Below are 26,022 nucleotides of genomic sequence, written 5' to 3'. Positions count from 1 at the left end.
TCTTTCACCCTGTGTGATTCCCTCTTGAAACTTGCCTGCAGTCCTCCTTGACAGCGTACAGCGATCTGAATAAAATCTTGTCTTCTCTACGTGCCTGTCTTTTTCTGCCCATCTCCCAGCCCTCTGTATGCTGTCTCTCATGGCATAGTTTGTAGGTGTGGAGGGGATCCGTCCCTGTGCTTGGGTGATGGTGCCTGGGACTCACAGAGGAATCCAAGGCTTTGTGAGTACTTGTTGAGTACCGCAGGGTCCCCACACCGTGAAGACTGGGGTGAACACCCCAGCACTCTGTCATTTCCACATGTCAAGCCCTGTAGCACAGCTTGCCCAGCATCTGGTACCCCAGAAAGCTTGAAGTAGGCTCCTTTGAAATCATCCTTTACTCCTCAGACGAAGGACCCAGTCATTGTCTTGACTGACTCCATTTGGCTCCTCTGGCTTGTTCTTTCTCAAAGTCCTTCTCAGCTTATCTCAAATTCCAGAAACAGCAAGCCCTGCAGGCTTACACACCTGAGGATGCCTCCACCCTAAACCAAATGCAACCTTCTCATAACTGAAGCCAAATTGCTCCTCCAGCAGCAAGGATTTCTGCCTACCAGGACAGCACAGAACCAGATGTGAGACAATGATCAACCAGGCCTGAGGTGATGATCAACTAGACTATAGCTTGATCACCACTGCTAGACTATGGCCCCACTTCTGTCCTTCCATTGTTGTAATCCTAAAGCCATTGTCAGTCCCCCAAAGACAGGGCCGAGGATGCTGGTCCCTGTTCCTTCCCAGTGTGGCCATACGGAAGAAATTCCTTTCTTGTTCCACAACCACTCATCTCTGATTGGACTCTTAAAGAAGCATGGGGAAGAACCTCATCTGTCAGGACCCCTAAGACAGCCTCTGGCCTAGGACTCCAGAAATAGGTGCAGAGTGTGGCCCCAGCCAAGGTGACTGCTTTGGAAGCTTAGGGGCTGAACTCTGTCATGCCCCAGGGTTATCCTTGCTCCAGCACAAACCCCTGGAGAGAGAAGGCACTCAGAGTGGGGCTTTGATAAAGGTGTTTTCTAACACTGGATGAGCAAACAAATGAAGAGTTGAGCATACAAGGTGTCCACAGGCCCACACGAAGAACCATGTGCAGATGGACTGAAGGCCAGAGGATTTGTGTAGTTGTCCCACCCCTGTTGCTGATCAGTTGTCTGACCATGAACATGTCATTTCTACCTCTGGACGTCAAGCTTCTCATCTACTGAGGTCAGGGCCGACAGAACAGCCCCCAGCAGCCTCATCTCCCTCTGCACCCTCCCCACTCACGTTCCTGGACCAGCACTCCCCCAAGTGCAATGGACAGGTCACAGGATGCCTGCACCACACCCATCTATGCGTTCTCTCCTGAATGCAGGCTTCAAGCATCAATTCTAGGCCTGTGAGTTGAGCTTGAGGACAAGGCTTGAAATCTATACTTTCAACTTCTGAGAGGCATAATATGTCCTCTTCCAAGTGGCTCCATCTTGGCTGCCACTGTTTTTCCTCTTCATCCGATGAATCAGCACCAACCTCCCCACTCCCTTCTGCAAACCCCACTCCCCCACCCCCAGTGGCCAGAGAAGCAGCATGAGGCAATCCTCTATCCTTGACCCTTTCCTCTGCACAGTGAATGATGGCTTCTTTATCTCCCAGTGATGATGCAAAGCCTTCAGCCAGGGGCATTTAAGGAGCAGAGCACATGGTGCAGGCCACAGCTTCAGGTCACAGGTGGACCTTGAGAGGTTCAAGAAACCACCCCGGGAGGCCAGCAGCAGCAGCAGCAGCAGCGCTACCACATCTGCCAGGGCACAATGCTCCTTGCAACGTTCAAACTCTGTGCTGGGAGCTCCTACAGACATGTGCGAAACATGAAAGGTGAGTCTCGGGGCAGGAGGCAGTCAGGTCCTGACCATGAGTTCCCAGGAAGCATGGGGCAGTGGGCAAAGCCCTGGCCGGGGCTCCCAGGCTCTGATCCCAGCTGTGCCTTCCTGTGGGGTAAGTCTCTTTCCCTGAGGACCTCAGTTTCCCCATTGGGAGAATTGGGGTGGATACAAGATGCCCATGTCTCTCCCAAACTGTCCTTTCTGGCCTCCTTTCCAGGGCTCCAATTGTTCTTAAACTATTCCAGACTGCCTCCTTCAGGGCTAGACAAGACTCAATCCAACGGTGCCCGGAAAGTCCAGCCCAGTGGTAGAGGGAGAAGTCAGTCTTGACTCCAGCAACCCTGAGACCCAGGCAGGAAAAGGGGAGCAAGGAGCCAGGGAGCGGGACCAGGAAGAGCAAGGTGAAGAGCAAGTGGGTGGGGCAGAGGTCACAGTGCACAGCCAGGCTGAGGTAGAAGGCAGTTTCTGTGGGCCACTTTTCAAGAGCTCACTGGGATGAAAGGCCATTTGAGTTAATCCCTCTTTGACACTGAAGGGGGCAAAAGCCAAGCTGGAGGAGTCCTCTTCCAGTAACACTGGCTGAATGAGCTTGGAAGCCTCGCTTAGATCTGCAGCCAGCAATGGGGCTGTCCTGGCTACTTCACCCACAGGAACTACCTAGCTCAGTCTAATGGCACCCTGGGCATCTGCTCAGGCACAGGACCTTCCCCACTGACAAGTTCCCTGGTCGCAGGGGACAGATTTCTTGTCTTCTTCAGTAGGATTTTACTGGTTGAACAGAATTTCTACGGCAGGCCCTGGTTGGCCTTTCTAGCAGGGCCAGATCTGGCCACCCCAGATGGAAGCAGATTTCTGGGCTCCAGAAGTGGCCTGTGTAGGGTGATGTGTACTGAACTGGCTGTTGGGACACTGCCCTCCCAGGAATCTGTGTTCCTAGGCAGGAACAGTCCCTCTCTAAGCCATTTTCTAGCTCCTTGGAAACAGTCTTCCTTCCTCCCTGCAGGGCTGAGGCACCAGGCTGTGCTGGCCATCAGCCAGGAGCTGACCCGGAGAGCGCTGAGGGAGCCGGCCCCCAGTGTGTGGGTTAACCAGGTCCGGCGTCGGAGCTCACTGCTTGGTACGTCCTGTGGTTTCTGGGCTTCTGCCAGGGGAGGCTCTCAGGATACCAGTAGGTGCATGAGGCTCTGACAGCCTCGACCCTTCCCCACCTGTTCTGACACTGTGTTCTCACCCTCGAGCTCCTCAAGGCCAAGTCCCATGTCTACCTGGACCCACAGGCAGGATCCTGTGGTACCGGTCTCGGCTCTTCTGAGGGAGGAGCACATTGAGATCTGAAGCATGGTAGCTGGTGTGGGATCAGGACAGGGAAGAACGCTGTCTCTCCTTGGCTGGGTGTCCAGGTTCTCGGCTGGAGGAGTCACTCTACAGTGACCAGGAGCTGGCCTACATCCAGCAGGGAGAGGAGGCCATGCAGAAGGCCCTGGGCATCCTCAGTGACCAGGAGGGCTGGAAAAAGGAGAGCCAGCAGGTAAGGATGGGGTGAGAAACCTGCAGCTTGCCACTGTCACAGTGCATCCTCAGCGCTCCCAGGGGGCTGGCCTCCTGCAGTAAGAAGCATGGGGTTTTGACTTCCCAAGAATACATTCTCTCAGGTAACTCTTCTCCCTGGGAGAGTCTTGTTGGAGAAACTCTGTTCTTGTATCTTTAGCTACTCTCAGAACAGTGTATACCCATTAAGCAGAAAACCTGAAATGGGCTCCATGTGCATTAGAGTATCAAACCCGAGCTCCAAAGTGCATTGTGCTCAGCCACCCTGAACAGGGGGGTGGGAGAGGGCCCAAAGCTGTCTGGGGCACTCACTGGGGAACAGTAACAAGGCCTGTCCCAAAAGCCAGGGGCTCTTATCGGAGACTTGTGGTGGCTTTATCTTCAGCAACAGCTTACATGCTGTCCTATTCCAAAGTTCTAGCAAAACCTCTCCTCAAGTTTTCTGACTAATGGAAATAACAGAGTAAGTTTGGGAGTTTTAGAAACCTGGGACCTAGGCCGAGCACTGCTCTTTGCTAAGGGCTCAGTGAACTTTTCTGGCCTGAAGTCCTTCTGGTATGAGGTATTTAACTGCTGGAAAAACAAACAATCAAACAACAAAAAAACTCCCACAAACTCCTAAAGATTCCACTCCAAATTCTGCTTATACGATATAATTAGCTGATTATAAACCAGGCTTTTCCCACTCCCAGGATCTTTGAGCTCTTGCAGTCACATACTGGTTTTTTCAACTGGACCTATCTCCATCATCATCTGCCACCAAGAAGGGTCTGGGGTTCGTGGGTTCCTCTTCAAGTCTTCAGTAGATGTCCACACCTGTGGCAGGAAAGATCATCACTACTCTGTCATAACAAGACAGGTTGAGATGTCTTCATGCTCAGCTTGGATTTCCTTTTACTGGACCCCTCTCAACCTTGCCTAGCACTGGCTTGAGACCTAGGCTTGGAATATTTTCCTCTAGCCATTACTCTAGGGGTCTTTTTTCTCCCTGGCAGGCAAATGGGGACAAAGTGCTGAGTAAGGTAGTTCCAGATGTGGGCAAGGTGTTCCGGCTGGAGGTGGTGGTGGAACAGCCCATGAACAGGCTCTACGAAGAGCTTGTGGATCGGATGGAGACAATGGGAGAGTGGAACCCAAACATCAAGGAGCTCAAGGTGAGGAAAGCCCACGTGTGAGTGGTAGGTGCCCAGCAGAGTCCAGTGTGAAAGGCAGGCCAACAAAGGACCCAAGCTGTGGATGGTCCTTAGCCCCAGCACTGGCTGAGGAGTGATCTGGTTCCCCTGTGGCCTGGCAGGTCCTGCAGAAGATTGGAAAAGACACTGTCATCACCCATGAGTTGGCTGCAGAAGCAGCAGGAAATCTTGTGGGCCCCCGAGACTTTGTGAGTGTGCGCTGTGCCAAGCGCCGAGGATCCACCTGCGTGCTGGCAGGCATGGCTACACACTTCAGGGACATGCCTGAGCAGAAAGGAGTCATCAGGTAAGATGGCAGCAGGCTTGGAGACCCCTTCTCTGAACAGGCCATGGTATGCATCCAAGTATATCATGGGTCAGAGTCCCCAGCTCCAAAAAATGAATTCTTGGCCCATCCCCAGATTTCTTCTACAAAAGATTCTCCTTTTCTGGCTTGGTGTGATGGTGCATACCTGTAGTCCCAGCACTCCTGATACTGAGGCAGGAGGATCTGTTCCTGACTCCCTGCCACCTAGCAACCAAAGGGCCCAACAGCAGGGTTCAGGTTCCACTGTAGCTACACCATTTATTCTGAAGAGCTGGTAACCATCCCAACCATCAGGTATCACCACTGGCAAAGGGGACTGCCCATGAGGTTTGGATAAAGGACAAGGTACTCCAGAAATGTGTCTGGAGTAACTGCTGGAGTCAGCATCAAAGGGAACTCTGATTTGTGTTCCTGACTTGCCTTCTACTTCTCCACCAGAGCCGAGCAGCGCCCCACCTGCATGGTGCTTCATCCTCTGGCTGGGAGCCCCACCAAGACCAAACTCACCTGGCTGCTCAGTATTGACCTCAAGGTGAGGCACGGTGGATGGCAATGAGAAAAGCAGGCCTGTCCTCCTCACACACACCACAGTCACAGGCTGCGGGGTGGAGAAGTGATGATGGCAGGATGCTATCCCACCACCTCCAAAGCCTAGAGTGGCTCCCTTAGCACTCATACCAAATTTCTAGTCTATGCTATCATTTCAGAAAAAAGGAAGTTTAGGAGCCAGGTCCACATCTTAATCCCAGCTTTGGGAGGCTAAGGTAGAAGGATTGTGAGTTGTATCATTAGCTACATAGCAAGACCCTGTCTCAAAAAAAAAAAAAAAAAAAAGTAGCTGGGTTTGGTGGCACAAACTTGTAACATTAGCACTCAGGAGGCCAAGACAGGAAGATTGGAGTGAGTTTGAGGCCAGCTTGGGCTACATGGTGAGTTCAAGGACAGTTTGAATTATAGAGCAAGACCCAGTCTCAAAAAAAAGGTAACTTAGGGCCTGAAATCTTAGTGTGAGAAAGGTGATGTAAACATAGATTGTTCAGGGTCACACGGCTGTGAACACAGGGCTGGATTTTGTCTTGAGAGCAAATCTGGTGTCCCAGGCAGGCCGTGTCTGTGACAGGGTAGAGATGTCCAGAGCAGAGCGGCACCAGTGATGGACACCTTCTCCTGTCTGCACTGCAGGGGTGGCTGCCAAAGAGCATCATCAACCAGGTCTTGTCACAGACCCAGATGGAATTTGCCAACCACCTGCGCAAGCACCTGGAGTCCAGCCCCGCCTCAGAAGCCCGCTGTTAAACACCAGCCTGCTGTTCCCTGAGCCTCTTGAACTGACCTGCATGTGCATCAGGGCCGTCCACCCCCCACCCCCACCCTGCCCTGGAAGCCTGCAAGTCTAAGATCTTCATCCGGAGACAGGGAGGGAGGGGTGGGAAGTTTAGGGTGTGAGGATAGGGCCGGGACTATTAACAGCCTCAGCACCAAGGAAACAGCAAGCAGGCTCTCAAAGAGAAGACCTCTACCTTCACCCACTGAGTAGCTCTGAATGTAGACTAAGCTCCTAAGATATTGGTCAGACATTTTTCTGGGCCCTTATATGCCCCCACTAAAGCCATCTTTAGAATGCTAGTGGCTGATCTAGGCGCAGGGGCTGCTAAACCTAAGAAGCGGTCTCAAGAACCTCTCCCTGCAGGCAGGGCTCAGACCATGCAGGGCCTTTCCCAGGGGCTCAGCAGACTTTGGCTCCTGCACCAAGAAGGATCAGGGACACACAAGAGGATCAGGCTGGCCTCATTACTCATCCCACAAGCACCAGTCAGAATAAAGTCATAACTAACACAAGAACCTCAGTCTGTACTTGTTTTAAAGTTCTGTTATTAGGGCTGGGGATTTAGCTCAGTGGCATCGCGCCTGCCTCACAAGCGGAAGGTCCTGAGTTCGATCTCCGATACTATCAAAAAACAAAACAAAAACCCCAACAAAGTTCTGTTATTAAAAAAAAAAAAATCTAACATTATAACCTCATCCCAAAAAAGATTTAAACTAAATCTCACTAAAAGAAATACTGCAGATTTATATCATTCAAATATTTAGAATGTTTACTAAAAATCTTTCATAAAAATTAATTTTTTTTTTTCTTTTTTGGTACTGGGGATCGAACTTGGGACCTTGCACTTGAGAGGCAGGCGCTGGAACCACTGAGCTAAATCCCCGGCCCACATAAAATTAATTTTCATAGTAAGCACAAACCTAAATCAGCTCTTAAGGAACTCTGTAACTGACAGCTGATTAATGAATGGCCCTGGAAGACGATTATAACTGCAGCTTTTTATCTAATTAAAAGGAAGGATAGTACCAAATATAATAAACAATACTAAGATAAAGTTAACATTTTTATTATTTAATGCCAAATAGTATAGTAGTAAAAGAATTACACAGCTGTCAACTTGGCTCAGAGCTGCCAACTTCTCTGCTTGAAAGGTTAAAATTGTACCATTTTGGGACCGGAAGTGGCTGGAAGAAGGGGTAATACGGTAATAGCAAGTTCCCTTTTTCAGGATACAGAGAAGTTAGACTTTAAAAATATAAATTAGAGCTGATGTGATGGTGCATGCTGTAATCCCAGCACTTGGGAGGCTGAGGCAGGAAGGTAGCCTGGGCTACACAATGAGCCCCAGGCCAGCATGGGCTACACAGCAAGTCTCATAACACACAGATGCAGGGCTGGGGATTTAGCTCAGTGGTTCCGCCGCCTGCCTTGCAAGTGCAAGGTCCCGAGTTTGATCCCTGGTGCCCCAAAAAACCAATAAAACAACAACACAGATACATAGAATGGGATTACTTTGCTAAATTTATGTAGGATACAAAATCAATTATACCTGAAGCTTTTCCATTCTAGTTTTAAGAGCTCTGATGACTTGCACCATTTGGAAAGAGGGTTCTAGCTTAATAAACAAATTAGTTGCAGGAGCCCTACTATTAGGTTAAGTATTTATTGAGATGTTAAAATATAACAGATGATAGAAATATTTATAACTTATTCTGGTTATTTCTTAGTCTATTTTTAGCACAGGTGAAATTATTACTTATCTGGGAGCCTCTAAGAGAGGATGGTTGTGGAGAAGTACTTCTACAGCAGAATCATAGCCCACTGCTAGCCAAGAGAAGTTATTTGCTTAAAAGTTGCTAAAGCAACCTGTACACTAGTTCAAGAATGGGCTGATGGCAAAGAAGAGAGATTTCAACAAACACCATGGTTTTAGGCTGGGTTGTAATTTACTCTTTCAAACTATGTAACTGTAACTATGTCTTTTTGATGTGTGGGGAGGTATTTTCCAACTTAATTTTACATTTGAATAAAACAAGTTGTCACTAATAATCTGATTACAGAAAATATGTATAATTAGATGAAGATCTTCAAACAGACCTGGATTAATGCAGGAGCTTGGACACACATACTCTCTTGAATATAAAGTATTAACAACAAAATCACTTTGTGTAACTAATTTATGAAGGACAAATACATAAACCTAATTTTATAAAATATTACCCACTTTTTCTTGGAGTCCTTCAAACTCTAGTAGGTTAGAATAAAGAAGTCTTTATTGTTTTGAGACAAGATCTCGCTAATTTGGCTTGAATTTTCGGCAATCTTCCCGCCTTAGGCTCCTGAGTATTGGGCATGTGCCACCATGCCTGGCCAAGTCTGTCTTCTAAAATCAGTCCATGCATTAGTAGGTGTCTATTATCTGATAGGTTGAGTCCTCGGCCTACAGTCATATTAACTGTGTTTGGTTTCCTGTCAAGATGTAGAATGGATGGGCTGGGGATTTAGCTCAGTGGTTTCGCTGCCTGCTGTGCAAGAGCAATGACCCAAGTTCGATCCCTGGTACCAAAAAAAAAAGAAAAAAAAGATGTAGAATGGACAACAGCTGGGTATGGTGGTGCACACCTATAATCCCAGCACTCAGGAGGCTGAGGAAGGAGGATGGCCATGAGTTCAAGACCAACCTGGGCTACATAGTGAATTCAAGGCCAGCCTGGACTACATAGTGAGAATGTCTCCTAAAACAAAACAAAGCAAAAAAGTGGAATGGACAAAACAAGGAGTCTGGACAATTCAATAAAAGACAAAGTTGTCAATGCTACTGTGTTACGATGCCACAAACTACTTGAACTTGGGAAAAATTTTCAACAGAAAAACAAAAATAAGCTACTCTGAAGAGCCACAGGCATGATATTAGTGTTTGTGTGTCAGCATAACACCTGTTAAACCAGTCTGCTTACTGACCTGGTAGACAGTTACATGTGTCTTTGGGCAATCCTGAGACACTGCATTTGCCTCCAGTCTTCTGTATTTTCTTTTTTTTTTTGGTACTGGGGATCGAACTCAGGTTCTTGCACTTGCGCAGCAGGCGGCAAAACCACTGAGCTAAGTCCCCGGCACCCCAGACCCAAGTCTTGTGTATTTAAGAAGGGAGATGGGGGACCGGGAGGCCTTGCAAGCGCAAGGTCCTGAGTTTGATCCCCAGTACCAAAGAAAAAAAAAAAAGGGAGATGGGGAGCTGATAAGAGATCTCAAAGGAAGCTTACTCTAACCTTGTGGTTTCTGGGATTCTGAAAATGGCCCCTGTTTTCCTTTGGCAGTTCTGGGGGCTGAACTGAGGGTCTTTGCACAGGCTGGGTAAACTCTCTCAGTGAGTGACATCCCCAGCCCTGCAAACTGCACTTTCATCATCAGCTAATATAAGGGAAGACACACGCGGCAGGAAACAGCCTGCACACATCAATACCACATTCACAGAAAGTGGAAGGAAGCTGTTAGCCCTTCTAAACTCCTGTTCACCATGAGATTCCAATTTCCCCAGGGAGCTTGATTTGGCAGTGAGAATGGGAACAAGTGGAGGGGGTGAGCTGTAAATAAGAAACCTGTCTCTCCTTCCAAGCTGGCCCCCCTTCCTCACACCACCCACATTTCTGACACCGTCGCTAAGAGAAAACCACTCTGAGGCAAACCAAGTACCACACAAACCCAAGTTTTATTTGGAGAGATCTAATTCTGCTAAAGCGGAGCAAGTCTTTCATAATTCCAGTTCTAGAGACCTAATAGTTTCAGAGATTCCAGGGTTCAAAGGTGTATTTTAAAATCAACAGCCAAACCCACACTAAAAGGAAAGCAGTTTTAGATGAGCCAAGAATGTACTGCCAGATTTCAGTTCTCAGAAACAGTCCCACAGCCCCGGAGACCAGGCAGGCAGAGTCAATGCTTGCAGAAGGAAATATATTTTAGATAAATTAGCTGTTGTGCAGAGTACCACTCCTTAGAAAATGCAGCAAGGTAACAAGTCCCCACTGGCAGGGATGGGACACAGCACCATTTCACAGGGAGTTTATGGGGCCTGGGGTTGGCAGTTGTTGGTTGATGGCACATAACACGGGAGCGTCACAGGGAGCGGTGAGGGAATGTCAGGCAGTCCCACCCAGCCTTTCAACGGGCTGAAGGAGAGCAGTGCCCTGCAGCATCTTTGGGAGAACATTTGAGAGTTAAAAACGAAAACCTCAGCCTTATTCTCCAGGAAGTTCAAGTCTGAAAAGAGCTCAGACCCATCAGGGTTCCCAGGGGGGACTGCGCCTCCCATCCACTTCTGTCTCCACGTGATACAGGACGTCGGCCAGCGTGTGCTCGACCACAGCACCCCAGCCCATGTCGCTCATCTGCAGGAGGAGCAGAAACAGGGAAGGCGTCAAGCAGAGCCACGTGGGAAGGAGGCGTCCGAGGGCACAGACACATGCAATACTCACAGGGCGGTAAGTGAGGTCCTTCGGAGGGTACTTGAAGCATGGGCCAAAGTTAATGGAAACCTGGCGTTAAGTCAGTTCAGGCAGACATGGAAAAACAACACAAAATGAAACAAAAAAATTGAGAAGTTAATCTGACGTGAAAATTTTCACTTTCAATGTAGCTATGATACCTGGGGTATAAATTTAACAAAGGAGATAATGGATTATTGTTGCCAAAACTGATCAAAATCCTAATGCCCACCAAGAATTGGGTAGAGACAGACCTGTATTAAATTCTGTTAAAGACTAAAGATTTATTTTACCTTCTTCAATGATGCTACTGGACAGACTAAATATATATAGAAATCCCCATGTGTTAAACTTTTTTTTTTTAAAGGCAAATAGGCCGTGACTATTCCTTTCTCTCTTTTTTTTGGTACTGGGGATGGAACTCAGGACCTTGGGCTTGTGAGGCAGGTGCCAGAAACACTGAGCTATCCCTGGACCTTTTTTTTTTTTTTTTTTTTTGAGACAGAGTCTCACTATGTAGTTCAGGCTGGCCTTCAACTCACTATGTAGCCCACAATGGCCTCAAATTCACAGCGATCCTCCTGTCTCAGGCTCCAGAGTACTGGGATCATAAGCATGGGCCACATGCCTGGCTTTGTATCATATTCTTTAGCAGTCTGTGTACAGCCACTAACAGCTCCTAATAATGGCAGGTCATCATGACACACAACCCTAACGGGAATTGTACACACAAACGCATACTGTGCCTGTACTCTGAATCCCATGAAGGGTGTGTCCAGTCTGAACTGGACAGAGACACCCCACAGTGTGTTTGGAGGAAAAGCACATGTACTCTAATTGCATAATCACGTCCTAAACTCCACTAGAAAGTAAAGTGACAAGGGAAGCAGATTCATGGATAACTCTGAAGCTGCTCAGGCTTCTTTCCAGGGCTCAGTCAGTGGCTCTTCAGCAACCCAGTCATAGTGTTTTGTTTTGTTGTTTTTAAGGTAGGGTCTTGCCATGTAGTCCAGGCTGGCCTTAAACTCAGTGTGTATCCCAGGCTGGCCTCGAACTCACCACAATCCTGCCCTAACCCTCAGCCTCCAAGTGCTCAGAATTCAGTCATACGTTTTGTTACAGGATGAACACAGGATACATACCGTGCAGCTCTTGTACAGTGAGATAGCAGGAAAGTAAACCCCCTCAAAAATATCTTTGTAAGCCACACCTTGATTGACACCATTTTTATAAAATATAATCTGAAACAAAAATCATGGCTTTACTTCAGAATTTTAAAAAAGAACAAAAGAACTGACTTAGAGAACATATAAGAAGTGCTGCTGGCAGACTGACAATATAGTATATTGCAGGAACAGTGTATTGTTTATGTAGTAACAGTATCCTAAATTTACATGATACCCTTGATTTCTCAAAGTAAAATTAATGTAAATATGTACCAATCCAATTGATTTTAGCTTTTTTACTTGCTTTCTGAATTCCTATGTGACATATACTAAATGGTTCTACATTACACTAGTTATCATATTTTATCTAAAAGCAGCAAGCCAGCCTTCCAGATCCCCTGGAACTAAACCTACTGATTCTTAGTTATTTTTCTATTCTTTTTCCTTTCATTAAGTTCTCATTTCTTTTTTCTTTTTTTTTTTGGTACCGGGTATTGAACTCAGGACCTGGCACCTGCGAGGCAGATGTGGTGCCACTGAGCAAAATCCCCGACCTCTCATTTCTTTTTCAAACTTTGAAGTTTACTTGAGTCTTCAGTTGTAGAAGATGAAGCCTCAGGGCTGGGGATCTAGCTCAGTGGCAGGTGGTGGAACCACTGAGCTAAATCCCTGGCCTGAGCCTCATCTTTTTTTCTGTTTGAGTCAGGGTCTCACTATGTAGTTCAGACTGGCCTTGAACTCACTGTGTAGCCCAGGCTGGCCTCCAACTTGCAGATTCTCCTGACTCAGCCCTGCAAGTACTGGGATCAAAGGTATGTGCCACCATGACCAGCTGAATCCTCATTTTCTTTATGCATTTTTTCCTGAGTGCACCATGACCATGCCTGGCATGTCACAGCATTTTTACATAAACATTTCCAGCTCTCTGCAGAACTTTCTCCCTCCCTATACTCCTTCCCCTTGGGCTTTGGCCTTTGAGGCTGGCCCAGATATGTCACCCTTCTTGGATGGTACTGTGCCCTGGGAGGAAGGCAGGGGGCCCTTACAGCTCTACTTCCACTGGGCCACACTGTGAGGTCCCCTCCCCTAGGTGTGCTGTTCCCTCTGCTCAACCACCGCCTTGGACGGGGTAAGGGCAGCAGATTTGCCTCCGCAATCTCCTCAGCAGGCTGCTCATCCTACCTGTTCTCTACAGTGCTCATGACAGACACTGCACCCTTGAGCTGTAGCACTGAGGCACCACAGCCCTGCTCCTGGCTGTGCTGTAGCACCACTGCTGGCTGGCTGTGCTGCCTGACAACCCCCGTTTTCCCTCCCTCTGCATTTTTCTTGCTTGTAATTCTGAGGATTTTATGACCATGACTCACTCACCTCACTATGAGGAGTCTGCTTCAGGCTCTTCTCGGCTTTATCCACAAAATCTTTCTCCTCAAAATACAAGTAACTCTTGAATTTTATCAAAGCCTTAAAAACCGAGAGGAAAAACAGGCATATTGAAGCATCAGCTGCATCATGGAGATAACCAAGTCAGACTCACACAAAGTACAGAGTCCTTGTATTCACGACAGAAGACAGAAATCCTTGCCGTGGAGTTCTGTCAGATTTTGAACTACTATGTGTTTACTCCATCTTGGTACTAGGGGTGGAACCTAGGGGCTCTCACATGCTAGGCAACGATTCTACTACTGCTACATCCCCATCCCTTCTTTTTAGCTTTTTTTTGTACAGGGGATCGAACTCAGGTCCTTGCACTTTTGAGGCAGGCGGCAGAACCACTGAGCTAAATCCCCGGCTCTTTTATCTTATTTTGAGACAGGGTCTCACTAAGTTGTCCATGCTGCCCTCAAACATGTGATCCTCCTGCCTCAGTCTCTGGAGTAGCTGAGATAACAAGTGTCTATCACCATATTTGGCTTACTATGTACTTCTTAAAAACTACCAGCAGGGCTGGGGATTTAGCTCAGTGGCACCATGCCTGCCTCATAAAGCACAAGGTCCTGAGTTCAACCCCTGGGTAACCCCCACCAAAACAAACAAAACTACCAGCCAGTCATACTTGTTAAACATTTTTTAAAGGTGCTTAGTAAGAAAATTAAAGAAATACATACATTTAAGTACACATTCTCATCTTAACAAAAAAATCCCCATAAAAGAGGCTAAATGAGCTGCATGTGATGGCTCATGCCTGCGATCCCAGTACTCAGGAGGCTGAGGCAGGAGGATCACCACAAGCTCGAGGCCAGCCTTAACTACTGTCTCAAAATAACCAGGCTACATTAATTCATACATTTTTAATAATCTCAGAGGAAAAAGTAACGACTCTCCAGAGCCCAAAGCCCCATACTGGGTAGCACTATTCTGAGGTAACACTTCCTTCCCTTCGGGCTTCTTGATTCCCTCACAGGTGACCCTTGAATCCCAAGAGCCTATTTAGCTATGCATTCCCAAGAGAACATATGACATTCATTACATTTTAACACTGAACTTCTTAGTAGATACATGTGTTAGGCATGGTTTTAGAACATTCACAAGACATATAAATAAATAAAATGCAGAGTATCTTTCTCCACCCCATGTCTCACCAACAGTCTCCCTTGCAAACGTGAGTACACACCAGATAGACATACAAGGAACATGCATGGCAAAAGCATACAAGTTCTGCTTTGCATCTTGAGTATTTCACTCAGCAATATACAGTAGAGATCATTTTATATCAGTATATATGTAGCTTTTGAACAGATCCATTGTATTGTCTTATGTATATCTTATTAACAAATTAAAAACAAATATTCATAATATAATTAAAAAGTAAAATTTTTACATTTTAATTAATTTTTGGCTGGAGCTACAGCCATGTGCCACCACACTGGGTAAAAAATAAACCATTGGAAAGATCCCTAGTGTACTCTCTCAGGGAGCTGCAGACTCTGCTTCTGTACCACAGGCACTCATGTGCTGCACATCAGGGTCCTGGATGGCAGGACGGCAGGGTGTGAGCCGAGAGTCCAGAGTGTGGTACTGTTCGTAAAATGAGATCTGGGGCTGCTCCTTTTCCGAACAAATTTAGAGGACATCCACTACTCAATTTATTTATTTATGTTTATGTGTTACTTTGGCAGTACTGGGTATATGTTAGGCAAATCCCTACCTCGAGCTCTATCCCCAGCCCCTACTAGCCAATGTAGAGGTGTACTCTGAAGCAACAATGATCCAGGATGATGAACAGACAGGTGGCAGAGTCCAAAATTAAATCTGTTTAGGTGGTCATTTGGTTTTCATGACAGACATGACAGAAAACCAGTGGAGCCAGGAGACATTAACAAGTGGTTTTGGAAAGCTGGGGAGCCCTGTGGAGAAAAATAACCTTGACTTCCACACCACAAAAACTAATTCAAGGTGGATCAGAGACTAAAGCGTAGAAGCTAAAAGTATGCTTCCTTCCTTCCTCTCTCTCTTTTTTTTTATTGTTTTGGTACCAGGGATCAAACTCGGGACCTTGCGCTTGCAAGGCAGGCGGCAGAACCACTGAGCTAAATCCCTGGCCCCCTTTTTTATTGTTTTTTAAAGACAAGGTCTTGTTATGTAGCCCAGGCTGGCCTTCAACTCAGGGTGATCCTCCTGCCTCAGACTCCCAAGTGCTGGGGTTACAGGTGTGTGCCACCATGCCAGGCTAAAATGTGGTAAATTAGACTTCGCAAAAATTAAAACTTGAAAAAAAACCTAAAACTTGTGTGAACCAGAAGACACTATTAAGAAAGTGAACAGATAAGTGACAGAGGAGAAATATACCATACCTGACAAATGACCATAATTTAGAACACATAGAGAACCCCTACAAATAAATAAGATAGCCCAGTCAAAAAATAAACCAGCCAGGCAACAGGACTGCCACAAGTTCAAGGCCAGCCTGAACTGCATACCAAGACTCTGTCTCAAAAAACCAAAACAAGTGGGCTGGGGATTTAGCTCAGTGGTGCTGCCCTCCACCTGCTCCCAAGTGCAAGGTCCTGAGTTCAATCCCCTGTACCAAAAAAACCCAAAGCAAGAAAAAAGATATTTGAATAGAAACTTCACAAAAGATACATGAATGGGCAATAAGCACAAGAAAATGGTATTACTATAATCCAAGAAATGCCAATTTAAGCCAAAATGAAATATCACTAAGCAACCATCAAAACGGCTAAAATTAAGACGACAGTAAATGCTAACATCTAAAACTCTTTCCAAGGTTTTTTTTTTTTTTTGGTACCAGGGATCAAATTCGGGACCTTGTGCTTGGAGGCGGGCGGTGGAACCACTGAGCTAAATCCCTGGCCCATCTAAAACTCATATATATGGGTTGCTGGTGATGAAATCCAGTTATTTCTTGGAAAACTAAATTTAAGTACCCCATGACTCAATAATTCCTCATAATTAAAACATTTATAAAGAGATGCATAAGAATGTTCATGGCATAGGGCTGGGGATTTAGCTCAGTGGGTTCGCTGCCTGCTGCAGTAGCGCAAGGATCCGAGTTCGATCCCCGGTACCAAAAAAAAAAGAATGTTCATGGCATCCTTACTCACAGTAGTCCCCAACTTAAAACACCCAAGTGTCCATTAACAGGAAAATGAATAAACATCTTGTAGTCCTTTTATGTTTTTCAGTACTGGGGATTGAACCCAAAGGTTGCTCTACCACTAGCTATACCTTCAGCCTTTTTTATATTCTTTTTGAGGGTCTCCTTAGATTGGCCAGGCTGGCTTCCAGGCCATCATCCAGGCACACACTATGATATAAGCTTAGGTTGTGCTGTGATGGTCATGCAATGGGATATAACCTTGCATTAAGGCGGAACTAGACATAATGAACAACATGGATGAATCCCAAGAGCATTAGAGCAAATGATAAAAGCCAGATACAGAAGACTACATATTGTATGATTACATTAAGTTCAAGAATAGGCAAAAAGTAGGCCGGGCATGGTGGCACACGCCTGTAATTCCAGCACTTGGGAGGCTGAGGCAGGAGGATCACTGAGAGTTCAAGTCCAGCTTGAACTGTATAGTGAGATCCTGTCTCAAAAAAACCAAAAAAAAAAGAAGAGGTAAAAACTAAACTACAGTAGAAAAAATTAAAACAGTAGCTGTCTATATGGGCTTGAGGATCGGAACCAACTGGGAAAAGACAAGAGGAAACTGCTAACAGTATACATCTCAGTGGAGGGTAAGATCAAATTTATAACTCAACAAATGGTCACATACAATGTATTTCTTTTTTTTTTTGGTATCAGAGATTGAACTCAGGACCTTGTGCTAGACCAGCAGGCGCCGGGACGCTGCTAAATCCCTGGCCCCATGTATATTTCATTTTACATACATTTTGAATCAAAAGACAAAACTAGCCAGGCATGGTGGTGCATGCCTGTAATCCCAGTACTTGGGAGGCTGAGGCAGGAGTATCGATGCAAGTTTGAGACCAGCCTGGGCTCCATGATGAGGTCAAGGCCAGCCTGAACTACATATCGAGACCTTGTCTCAACCCCTACCCTCCCCCCCAAAAAGGACAAAACTAAACAAGGCTGAATACTAGCTAGTGAAACACACACTGAAGGGGTGGAAATGTACTCATATTTGCAATTTTCTCTGTCGTGTGTAAGAAGGGTGAATGGACAGATGGGTGGAAGAAGGGATCTAAACATCTGAATGGTAGAATCATGGGTGTTTGGCCACTGACTTAAATTCTTTCCACTCTGTCACTCTGTCTGAAAGTGTATTGAGAGTGTGGGAAGAACATGGATTAACACATAGGCCGCAGATGCAGGCGCTGGCTGCCCAGCCTTCGTGGGCAGGCACCCAGGAGGGGACAAACTCACCTTGTCTTTGTAAGTATCAGGCAGTGACTTGGCTGTCTCTGTATCTTCGGGAAGATTGATATAAAAGCCCAGGACATCTCCCTGTCCATATCCGGAAGAGTAGTGTTTGCCAATGGACTGGTGAAATTTGGTTCCCTTTTTGCTCCGCCAAGAATAGCTAAATTTATCGTAACCTAAGGGAGCTTGAAGGTTACCTGTCCCAACAAAAAGTAAGAAACTGGATGACTGCAGGTCAACTCTGGTTTCCCAAGCAAACAGATTCTACTGCTCTTTATTTTATAATCTTTTGGTAATTTGGTAGTTCTCACAAGTATTCTGGAAACTGCAAATGAGCTAACCCTTCAGACATAGACTGTGATGCCCCATGAGGTAAACCCAGTCACTGTGGTGGCCACATGAGCCTTCCAGCTCACCTAAGGGCTGGGACCATCCCAGCCTGGCAGCGGTATCCGGCGGCATCTCGTCCACAGTGATTTCAAAGTACCAGGTGCCTTTCCGGACCCCATGGGAGGCCCGCACCATGGAGTAGCCCTTCTCACCCACCACGGTCAGCCGGTCGTCAGAGATCTTCAGCTGGGGAGCTGCAGCGGCAGAGATGCAAACAGAGGCTGCAACTCACCTGAGACACTTGGACAAGAGCCCTTACATGCCAGTGAGACAGCACAGAAAGGCAGAGTGTTAGCGCAGGGGCCTAAGAATACCAGTGTGAGGTACTGACAAAAAGGAGAGGGGAGAGAGGAAGAAAGCTGTCATCTACTGTCTATTAAATGCAATTATTTCAGATGATAGGTTAAAATTAATTGTACTGCATATGCATAGTCCCTAAATTTAATGAACCAATTGTAACGTGTTTAGTCACTATTTTGAGTAAACTAACCTTTAAAAGATTTAAGTGTGTGTGTATGTGTGTGTGTGTGTGTGCAGTACTGGGGATACAGCCCAGGGGCTCTTTAGCACTAAGCTACTCTGCCCTTTACTGATTTTTGAGACAGGGTCCTGCTATATACTCCAGGCTGGCCCTGAACTCGCTAGGTACTAAGGCATTGAATTGCTGGCTTTTAAGTCACAATCCTCCTGCCTCAGCCTCCTGATTAGAGGTATGAGACACCATGCCCAACTATTCTTTTTATTTTTTGAGGCATTCTCACTAAGTTGTCCAGGCTAGCCTTGAACTTTCAATTCTCTTAGCCTCTTGAGTAGCTGGAATTACAGCCATATACCACCATACCTGGTTAAAACATTTAACTTTTTAAGCTTGGATGTAGCTCAGTGGTAGAACATTTTCCCAGCATGCATCAGGCCTGGGTTCAATACCTAGAACTGCAAAATAAATAAATAAAAATAAATTAACTTTTTTGGTGTGTGTGTGTGTGTGGTTTTTTTTTTTTTCCCCGGTACTGGGGATTGAACTTGGAACCTTGCACTTGCGAGGCAGGCGTTGGACCCACTAAGTAAATCCCCGGCCCCAGTGTTTGTGTTTTTTGAGAGAGGACCTCACTATATAGTTCAGGCTGGCTTTGAACTCACTATGTTGCCCAGGCTGTCCTTGAATTTGCCATGATCCTCCTGCCTCAGCTTCCTAAGTGCAAGTGCTGAGATTACAGGTGTGTACCACCTCACCTAGGCCTATAAAAATTGAACAATAATTTCAGACTTTTAAAATAAGAAGCCAGGGTCAGGGATTTAGCTTAGTGGTTCTGGAACCTGCCTCGTAAGCGCAAGGTCCCAAGTTTGATCCCTGGTACCAAAAATAAAAAATAAAAATAAAATTTAAAAAATTAAAATAACAAGCCAGTTGTGCTGGTACAAGCCTATAATCCCAGATACTTGGGAGGCTAAACCAGGAAGATCAGGCCAGCCTAGGTAATATAGTGAGATTACATCTAAAAACAAAAGTAGAGTTACAACCATGGAAGAAATACCAAACCAGCTAATTATCCAGGCATAGCGGCACATGCCTGTAATCCCAACATTCTGGGAGGCTGAGGCAGCAGAATCACAAGTCTGAATCCAGTCTGGACAACTTAGCAAAACCCTGTCTCAAATTTAAAAAATAAGAAAAAGTGCTGGAGATATAGCTCAGTGTGAAGGGCCTGAGTTCAATTCCCAGTACAAAAAGAACAAATTAAAATAAAACATACACAAACCCAGACGACTGCTACTTAGAAGAATCACTAGAGCCCAGGAGTTCAAAGCTACCCTGGGCAAAAAAGCAAGAATCCTTATAAAAAACAAACAAAAACTCCCTCCAAAATTAACACTGACATAATACTATTAATTACAGAAAAGCCAATTATCAAATAATACCCTTTTTTCTTATTCAGGACCTAATTCAACATTGTTAAATGTTGGATCACTACAACACAGTCAATATTAACAGGATACTGATGAGCTCACCTCCTCTCAAAACACTGAATTACACAAGGAAAAAGAGTAACTGTACAGTGGCTAAGCCTGACAGACATCACCTCAGTCAGGTGAACAACTGTCACCAGTTCCGGAATAAACAACACTCGACAGGATGCAACACGCAGAAGACAGCTCAATTTGGTGACATTCCTGCCAAAGCGGTGTAACTTGAATCACAAATTGAAACTGAGTAGTGTACTATAAAATAATTAGCTTGTAATTTTCAAAAGCACCCAAGTCAAGAAGATGAAGGAAATGCTGGGATTGAAGAAGTCTTAGGAAACATGACTGTGCAGCAAGTGACTCAAGTGGATCTTTTCTAGAGATTACAGGACAAACTGGAGAAACCCGGGTAGAACCCAGGGTCAGACAGCAGTAATGAGATACTAATCTCCTAATTTTGATAGTTATATGCTGGTTCTGCAAGAATGCAAAGTTTTATAAAATATCCAAAAATTCTTTGATACACCTTCCTTCATGAGATAGAGCTCCATTTCCCTCCACATGGACTTAGTGACACATTTCGGCCAAATAAGATCATGTTGGTAGCTAGGGGTGTAGCTTATTGGTAATATGTGTACTTAGCGGCCGGGGGGCGGGGGCCCTCTGTGTTTAATCCCCAGCACCACAAAATAAGTAAAGTGTTATGGTTTGGGCCTAGATGTCCCCCCAAAGCTTCATGTGGTCATAGGCTTGATCTAGAGGGTGTGAAGTTGGAATTGATTCATGATGCAATTCCAGGCTCAAGGGCACTAGGAATTAAGGGTATGAGTGCTACTTGCCCTAAGTAGTCTGAATAAGATAAAAGGGGCAGGGAGACCTGTTAGTTCCCTTGTTACCTTTGCTGCCTTGTGTGTGCCATGTTGTTTCTGCTCTGCCATGCCTGTTTGTCGTCCCTGCCTTGGAGCTGACTGATTATGGACTGAAACCTCTATGAACTGTAAGCCAAATAAATCCCTTCCCCTTTAACTTTGGGTGTCTGGTATTTTTTCTCAGCAACAGGAGAAAAGTAACTTAACAGGAACAGCTAGATAAACAGCTAGCTGGATAGCTGTAGAGATAGCTAGATAGATAGTAGAGGTGCACTCCTGTAATCCCAGCACTCTGGGTGGCTGAGGCAAGAAGACCACAAGGTTAAGTCCAGCCTGGGCAACTCATCAACTTAATGAGACTCTGTCAAAAAAAAAAAAGCTGGGTGTGGTGGTGCATGCCTGTGATCCTAGCACTGGGAGGCTGAGGCAGGAGGATTGCCACCCCCACCCAAATAAATAAAAAAAGATAGACTATAACTCAGTGTGAATGGCCTGGGTTCTAATGCCAGTACAAAAAACAAAACAACCTCCCCCCCACAAATTCATATATACACGTGAAACCCATTAATTTGTACATTTTCTTAAAATATAGGGTCTCATTATATAGTTGAGGCTGGCCTTGAACTCACTATGTAGCTGATGCTGGCCTCATAATTGTGAAGATCTCCTGCTTCAGCCTCCTGAGTGCTGGAACTACAGGTGTGCACCACCATGTCCAGCAATATTGTTTTTAAAACAGCCATAAGGGCTGGGGATGTAGCTCAGTAGTAAAGCACTTGGGTAGTATGTGGAAATCCCTGGGTTCAATCTCCAGTATCACAAAAACCCAAAACAAAACAGTAAGACACACAGGGGCTGGAGATAAAGCTCAGTGGCGGAGTACTTGCCTAGCATTTATAAGGCCTTGGGTTCAATTCTCAGCGCCATAATAAAAAAAAAAGTCTTAAATATAGAACAACACATACTGTTTAAGAGGGTATGGAGAAGAGAAGTAAATATTCTCTACATAGGGGGTGGAAATGCAAATTGGCACGACCCTTCTGAAGGAGAAACTGGCAACAGCTATCAAAACTACATATTCTCTCTCTTGGGTTTTCGCCCAACAATCCCACTTCTAGGGATCTACCCTGAAAATATACCTCACCAATACTAATAATATGCCCCAGGCAAGTCCCTATTGCTGTGTTTGTGGCTTTGAAATACTGAAAACATGTTCATGCGCACACACAGAATGGCTGGACCAGCTATGGAACATCCATACGATGGAGAGTCTACCAGAAAGCTATTAAAAGGAAAACAAGGGCACCAGCTCTTTGAACTGGTATGGAGTAAATGCAAAACTGTGCTGTCCTCGGGCCAGGGATGTAGCTCAGCAGGCACAGCACCTGCCTGGCAAGGATAAGGTCAATCCCTGGTACTAGAAAAAAAAAGAAAAAGAAAAAAGTATGCTGGTCCTTCCCGTATAAAAGAGATAAAAGCTACACGAGAAGGACTGGGGAATTAGCTCAGTGGCACCATGCCTGCCTTACAAGGGTAAGGTCCTAAATTCAATCCCCAGTACTGAAAAACAACAAGAAAACACAAGAAGAAGAAATGTAGGAGATAAACCAGAAACCAGGGAATTGGTAAGTAAACACTGGATAAAAAAGAGAATGAGAATGCATAGCAAGGATGAGAGGGAATGAAAGTTTTTGTACAATTCTGACCCTTAAAATTACAGTAATGTTTCACATACTTCCCCTAACACACACACACACACACACACACACACACACACACACACACACACACACACACACACACACACACACACACGGGGCAAGTACACCCAAAATGGCATCAAACACCAATAAATGAACCTAACTGAACATAGCCACACTGACAGAGGTGAGGAGGGAAAGAACTTATCTGAAGGAACAGTGTCTTGGCTGGACACTGCCAGGCTGAGGTCAACATGAGCTTTATAGAAATCCCATAGACTGATCAGTAAATGATTCCCACGAGAGCTGTATTCTTTCCTGAGTCTCTGTGTATGTTTATGTATATGTGCATGTGTGTGTATGCATGCGTGTGTGTGGTACAGAGACAGCCCCGGGCCTCACCTCACGCATACCAGGTGAGCACAGTACTCCTGAACTTCACTCCAGCCCCACCCCTCCTTTAAAGTACATCCTTACTGTCTGGCATCACAGAACGTATTTTCTCAATCTACTTTCTATGCATATTAGAAATAAACAAATAAGGCCTGGCATGGTAGTGCATGCCTGTAATCTCAGCACTTGAGAGGCTGAGGCAGGAGGATCACTGCAAATTCAAGGTCACTCTGTACCATAGTGAGTTAGCACTTGGGAGGCTGAGGCAGGAGGATCACTGCAATCAAGGCCAGTCTGGGCCACATAGGGAGTTCAAGGCCAACCTGAACTACATAGCAAGACCTCATCCCCAAAAAACAAAAACCAAAACAAAAAAAGATTCGCGCAAGTCTCACAGGATTAGATTAGTTCTGAAGTGAATGAGTGATTACTGGCCAAGGACCGTTGCCTTGGCCCCTTCTCTGGCTGCTTCCTGCCTCCCTGTGACACTGCATCTCCTATGCCCCACCACACTGCCATCTACCATCTGTGATGTGGCCATAAAGCCCTCACCAGAGCCGAGCAGGTATCTGTGCCACTCAATCGGACCTCCAAAACTGTCAGCGAAACACAGTAACCACACCAAATGAAGACAATACCCAATGCCCAGATCTTAACTTCTAAATACCACTTTTCAATTAGAAAAATTCAGCCTTTCATGAAAAATTAGCAATTACTAGGCCAGGGCATGAATATCTTGAGATGCTACAAAGTACTTTTTAAAAAATGAGGCATAACAAATGGGGCTTACAAAATAAAATAAACATCTATGCGTCCCTACTGATATAAATAATCAAATAAAGGGAGAAGGAAAAGAAAAATAGAAAATCATAAAGCAAATATCAAAGTAATAATTGCTTCAAGCACGATCCACTGATGAATGCTGAATCAGTGAATAAAACTTTATGGAGAAACAGTATACCTGTATAGTCTCAAAGTATTTTCCTCAAAATATTTACTAACTATAAAAGGAAATATTGTAGATGGCTAAGCTAATTACACGCATTGTAGGCAGTTAGATTGGGCCCTCAGGGAGTCAATACAAAAGACAACTGAGGCCCATCTACTCAAGGCCAAGACTCAAAAAGAAAAAATACTACACTCACATACTTGCCCTAGAGATGAACAGCAGTGATTGATATTCTAAATAGACATCAGTCACTGTAAGTGGGGACCAAAACCTCCCTAGCCCATTTACTTTCTGGTTCAGTTCACATATGCTTGCTGTGTGACTAGCTTCCCCATTTAATCTATATTACCTAAGCAACTATACTTGTTGTAATCTTATTGGCTGATCATAGTTTTGTCCCACCTTGTGATTTCCCATTGGATCCATATTACCTAAGTGACTATAATTGGACCTCAAGCTTGCCAGGCAGGTGAGGCACCACTGAGCTAAAATCCCCAGTCCTAGAAGTATTTTATTTTATTTATTTTTTTTTATTTTTGGTACTGGGGATCGAACTCGGGTCCTTGCGCTTACGCAGCAAGCGGCGAAACCACTGAGCTAAATCCCCAGCCCTTTAGAAGTATTTTAGATTTCGAAACTTTTTGGATTTTGGAATACTGGTATAGACTTCACTTGGGCACGCACCCTAATTCAAAAATCCTAAATCTAAAAGGCTCTGAAATCTCAAATTTTTCTTTTTGTGTGGTACTAGAGATGGAACCCAGGGCCTTCACATTGAGCTGCAATCCCAGCACTTTTTAAATTTTGAGACAGGGTCTGACTAAGTTGCCCAGGCTGGGCTTGAACTCACAATCTTTCTGCCTCAGCTGCCCTGAGTGCTGGGATTATAGGTAAGCGCCACTATGAAATCTAAAACCTTTTGGGCATCATTGTGGCACTCAAAAGGATTTGGATTTCAGAGCATTTCAGATTTTCAGACTGGGGATGCTTAACCAATGTAATAGTATTTATCAACGTTAATTTCCTAGTTTTGATGAACTGTATTATGATTATATAAAATGTTATCATTAGGAGAAACTTGATACTAAGTCTCTGGATGTATCATTTTTATAACTTTCCTGTAAGTCTTAAAAAACATACACATGGGCCGGGGATTTAGCTCAGTGGTTTCGCCGCCTGCCTAGCAAGCTCAAGGACCCGACTTCGATCCCCAGTACCAAAAAAAAAACCCCATACATATATGTATAAAATGGCTTAAGATTTACAAGAAAAATAGAGATGGAAATGATCTCTTGCACAGCCTGGCTAAGGCTAGCTGTCAGGTTTGGCAGTAGTGACAGACTGAGATGTATGTGTAATCCTAGGGCACAAAGATGATGAGGGCAGCTCAAAGTCACCTGGGTTACTTGCATACCTCGATCATGCAAGGCCAACAAAACCCGTTCATACAAGCAGGCTCTATAGAGGTCTCCAGGAATGGGCTTTCCTGCCCAGCAGTCAAGTTCAAGCTTCTCAGGGTCAGGGGCGTGTGGATCAGGCTCAGCAAGAATGTATCGATAGCCATCTTTGTTGAATGGGTGTTCCAAGGGGTAGCCGTGAGGGGGAAGACGCTGAGCAGAAAACAAAGGGTCACTGCAGAGAGAAAAAAGGAAAATCAAGTAATTAAAACTCCCTCTGGCTCAACCACATTCTATTGTGTAAGGCCTCTGATTTATTAGAGTTCAGCAGGAACACATACAACTTTCCCTTCTTTTTTTTTTTTTTTTTGGCACCAGGGATTGAACTCAGGTCCTTGTGCTTGTGCAGCAGGTGGAGAAACCACTGAGCAAATCCCTGGCCCCACACGCAACTTCTTAACAAATGTTTTCCGTAACTCAGACCATCCTGCCCTCTGCAGGCAAGACAGGAAAATGAACGAGATTAAGCTTTCCTGGCAAAGCAGTTTGGGTTAAAATTCGTTTTTGTAGGGATTGACAAGT

The 26,022-nt window shown here is 45.3% G+C and overlaps 2 protein-coding genes across 11 annotated transcripts in view; one reads left to right on the top strand and one right to left on the bottom strand.

Annotated features, from left to right (window-relative positions):
• Positions 1 to 1,732: 1,732 nt before the first annotated feature.
• Positions 1,733 to 6,794, top strand: Star (steroidogenic acute regulatory protein). Of its 2 annotated transcripts, none has more exons than XM_004855369.4 (7): positions 1,733 to 1,896; positions 2,908 to 3,021; positions 3,305 to 3,432; positions 4,448 to 4,606; positions 4,747 to 4,931; positions 5,391 to 5,484; positions 6,135 to 6,794. In XM_004855369.4, the coding sequence occupies exons 1-7, from the start codon at positions 1,833 to 1,835 to the stop codon at positions 6,246 to 6,248; spliced, it is 858 nt and encodes a 285-aa protein (XP_004855426.2). In that variant the 5' UTR covers positions 1,733 to 1,832; the 3' UTR covers positions 6,249 to 6,794. The 2 variants fall into 2 exon arrangements, with proteins under 2 accessions (XP_004855426.2, XP_021092472.2); XM_021236813.2 differs by having other exon boundaries at positions 6,053 to 6,794.
• Positions 6,795 to 7,728: 934 nt separating this feature from the next.
• The window catches only part of Ash2l (ASH2 like, histone lysine methyltransferase complex subunit), a 31,098-nt gene continuing 12,804 nt past the window's right edge, over positions 7,729 to 26,022 (bottom strand). For 8 of the 9 annotated variants that reach the window (XM_013076095.3, XM_013076096.3, XM_013076098.3 and 5 more), the window contains 7 exons: positions 25,458 to 25,675; positions 18,194 to 18,361; positions 17,781 to 17,974; positions 13,298 to 13,390; positions 11,903 to 12,001; positions 10,752 to 10,811; positions 7,729 to 10,664 (listed from right to left, as the gene is read on the bottom strand). In XM_013076095.3, coding sequence (XP_012931549.1) covers positions 10,557 to 10,664; positions 10,752 to 10,811; positions 11,903 to 12,001; positions 13,298 to 13,390; positions 17,781 to 17,974; positions 18,194 to 18,361; positions 25,458 to 25,675 — 940 coding nt within the window. In that variant the 3' untranslated portion in view covers positions 7,729 to 10,556. The remainder of the gene's footprint in view (positions 10,665 to 10,751; positions 10,812 to 11,902; positions 12,002 to 13,297; positions 13,391 to 17,780; positions 17,975 to 18,193; positions 18,362 to 25,457; positions 25,676 to 26,022) is intronic. The other variant, XM_021236816.2, reaches the window with a different exon arrangement.

This window comes from Heterocephalus glaber, unplaced genomic scaffold, assembly GCF_053883595.1.
Source record: "Heterocephalus glaber isolate CG9 unplaced genomic scaffold, H.glaber_assembly_v1.0 deba00001461, whole genome shotgun sequence".
Lineage (NCBI taxonomy): Eukaryota > Metazoa > Chordata > Mammalia > Rodentia > Bathyergidae > Heterocephalus > Heterocephalus glaber.
This window is presented reverse-complemented; position numbering and strand designations above follow the sequence as displayed.

What these genes read in the sequence shown, in the direction of transcription:
- Star (XM_004855369.4), top strand. Translation starts at nt 1,833, where the DNA reads ATGCTCCTTGCAACGTTCAAACTCTGTGCTGGGAGCTCCTACAGACAT. An exon ending in ACATGTGCGAAACATGAAAG is followed by an intron (nt 1,897 to 2,907) that starts GTGAGTCTCGGG and finishes TCCTCCCTGCAG; the next exon opens with GGCTGAGGCACCAGGCTGTG. An exon ending in GGAAAAAGGAGAGCCAGCAG is followed by an intron (nt 3,433 to 4,447) that starts GTAAGGATGGGG and finishes TCTCCCTGGCAG; the next exon opens with GCAAATGGGGACAAAGTGCT.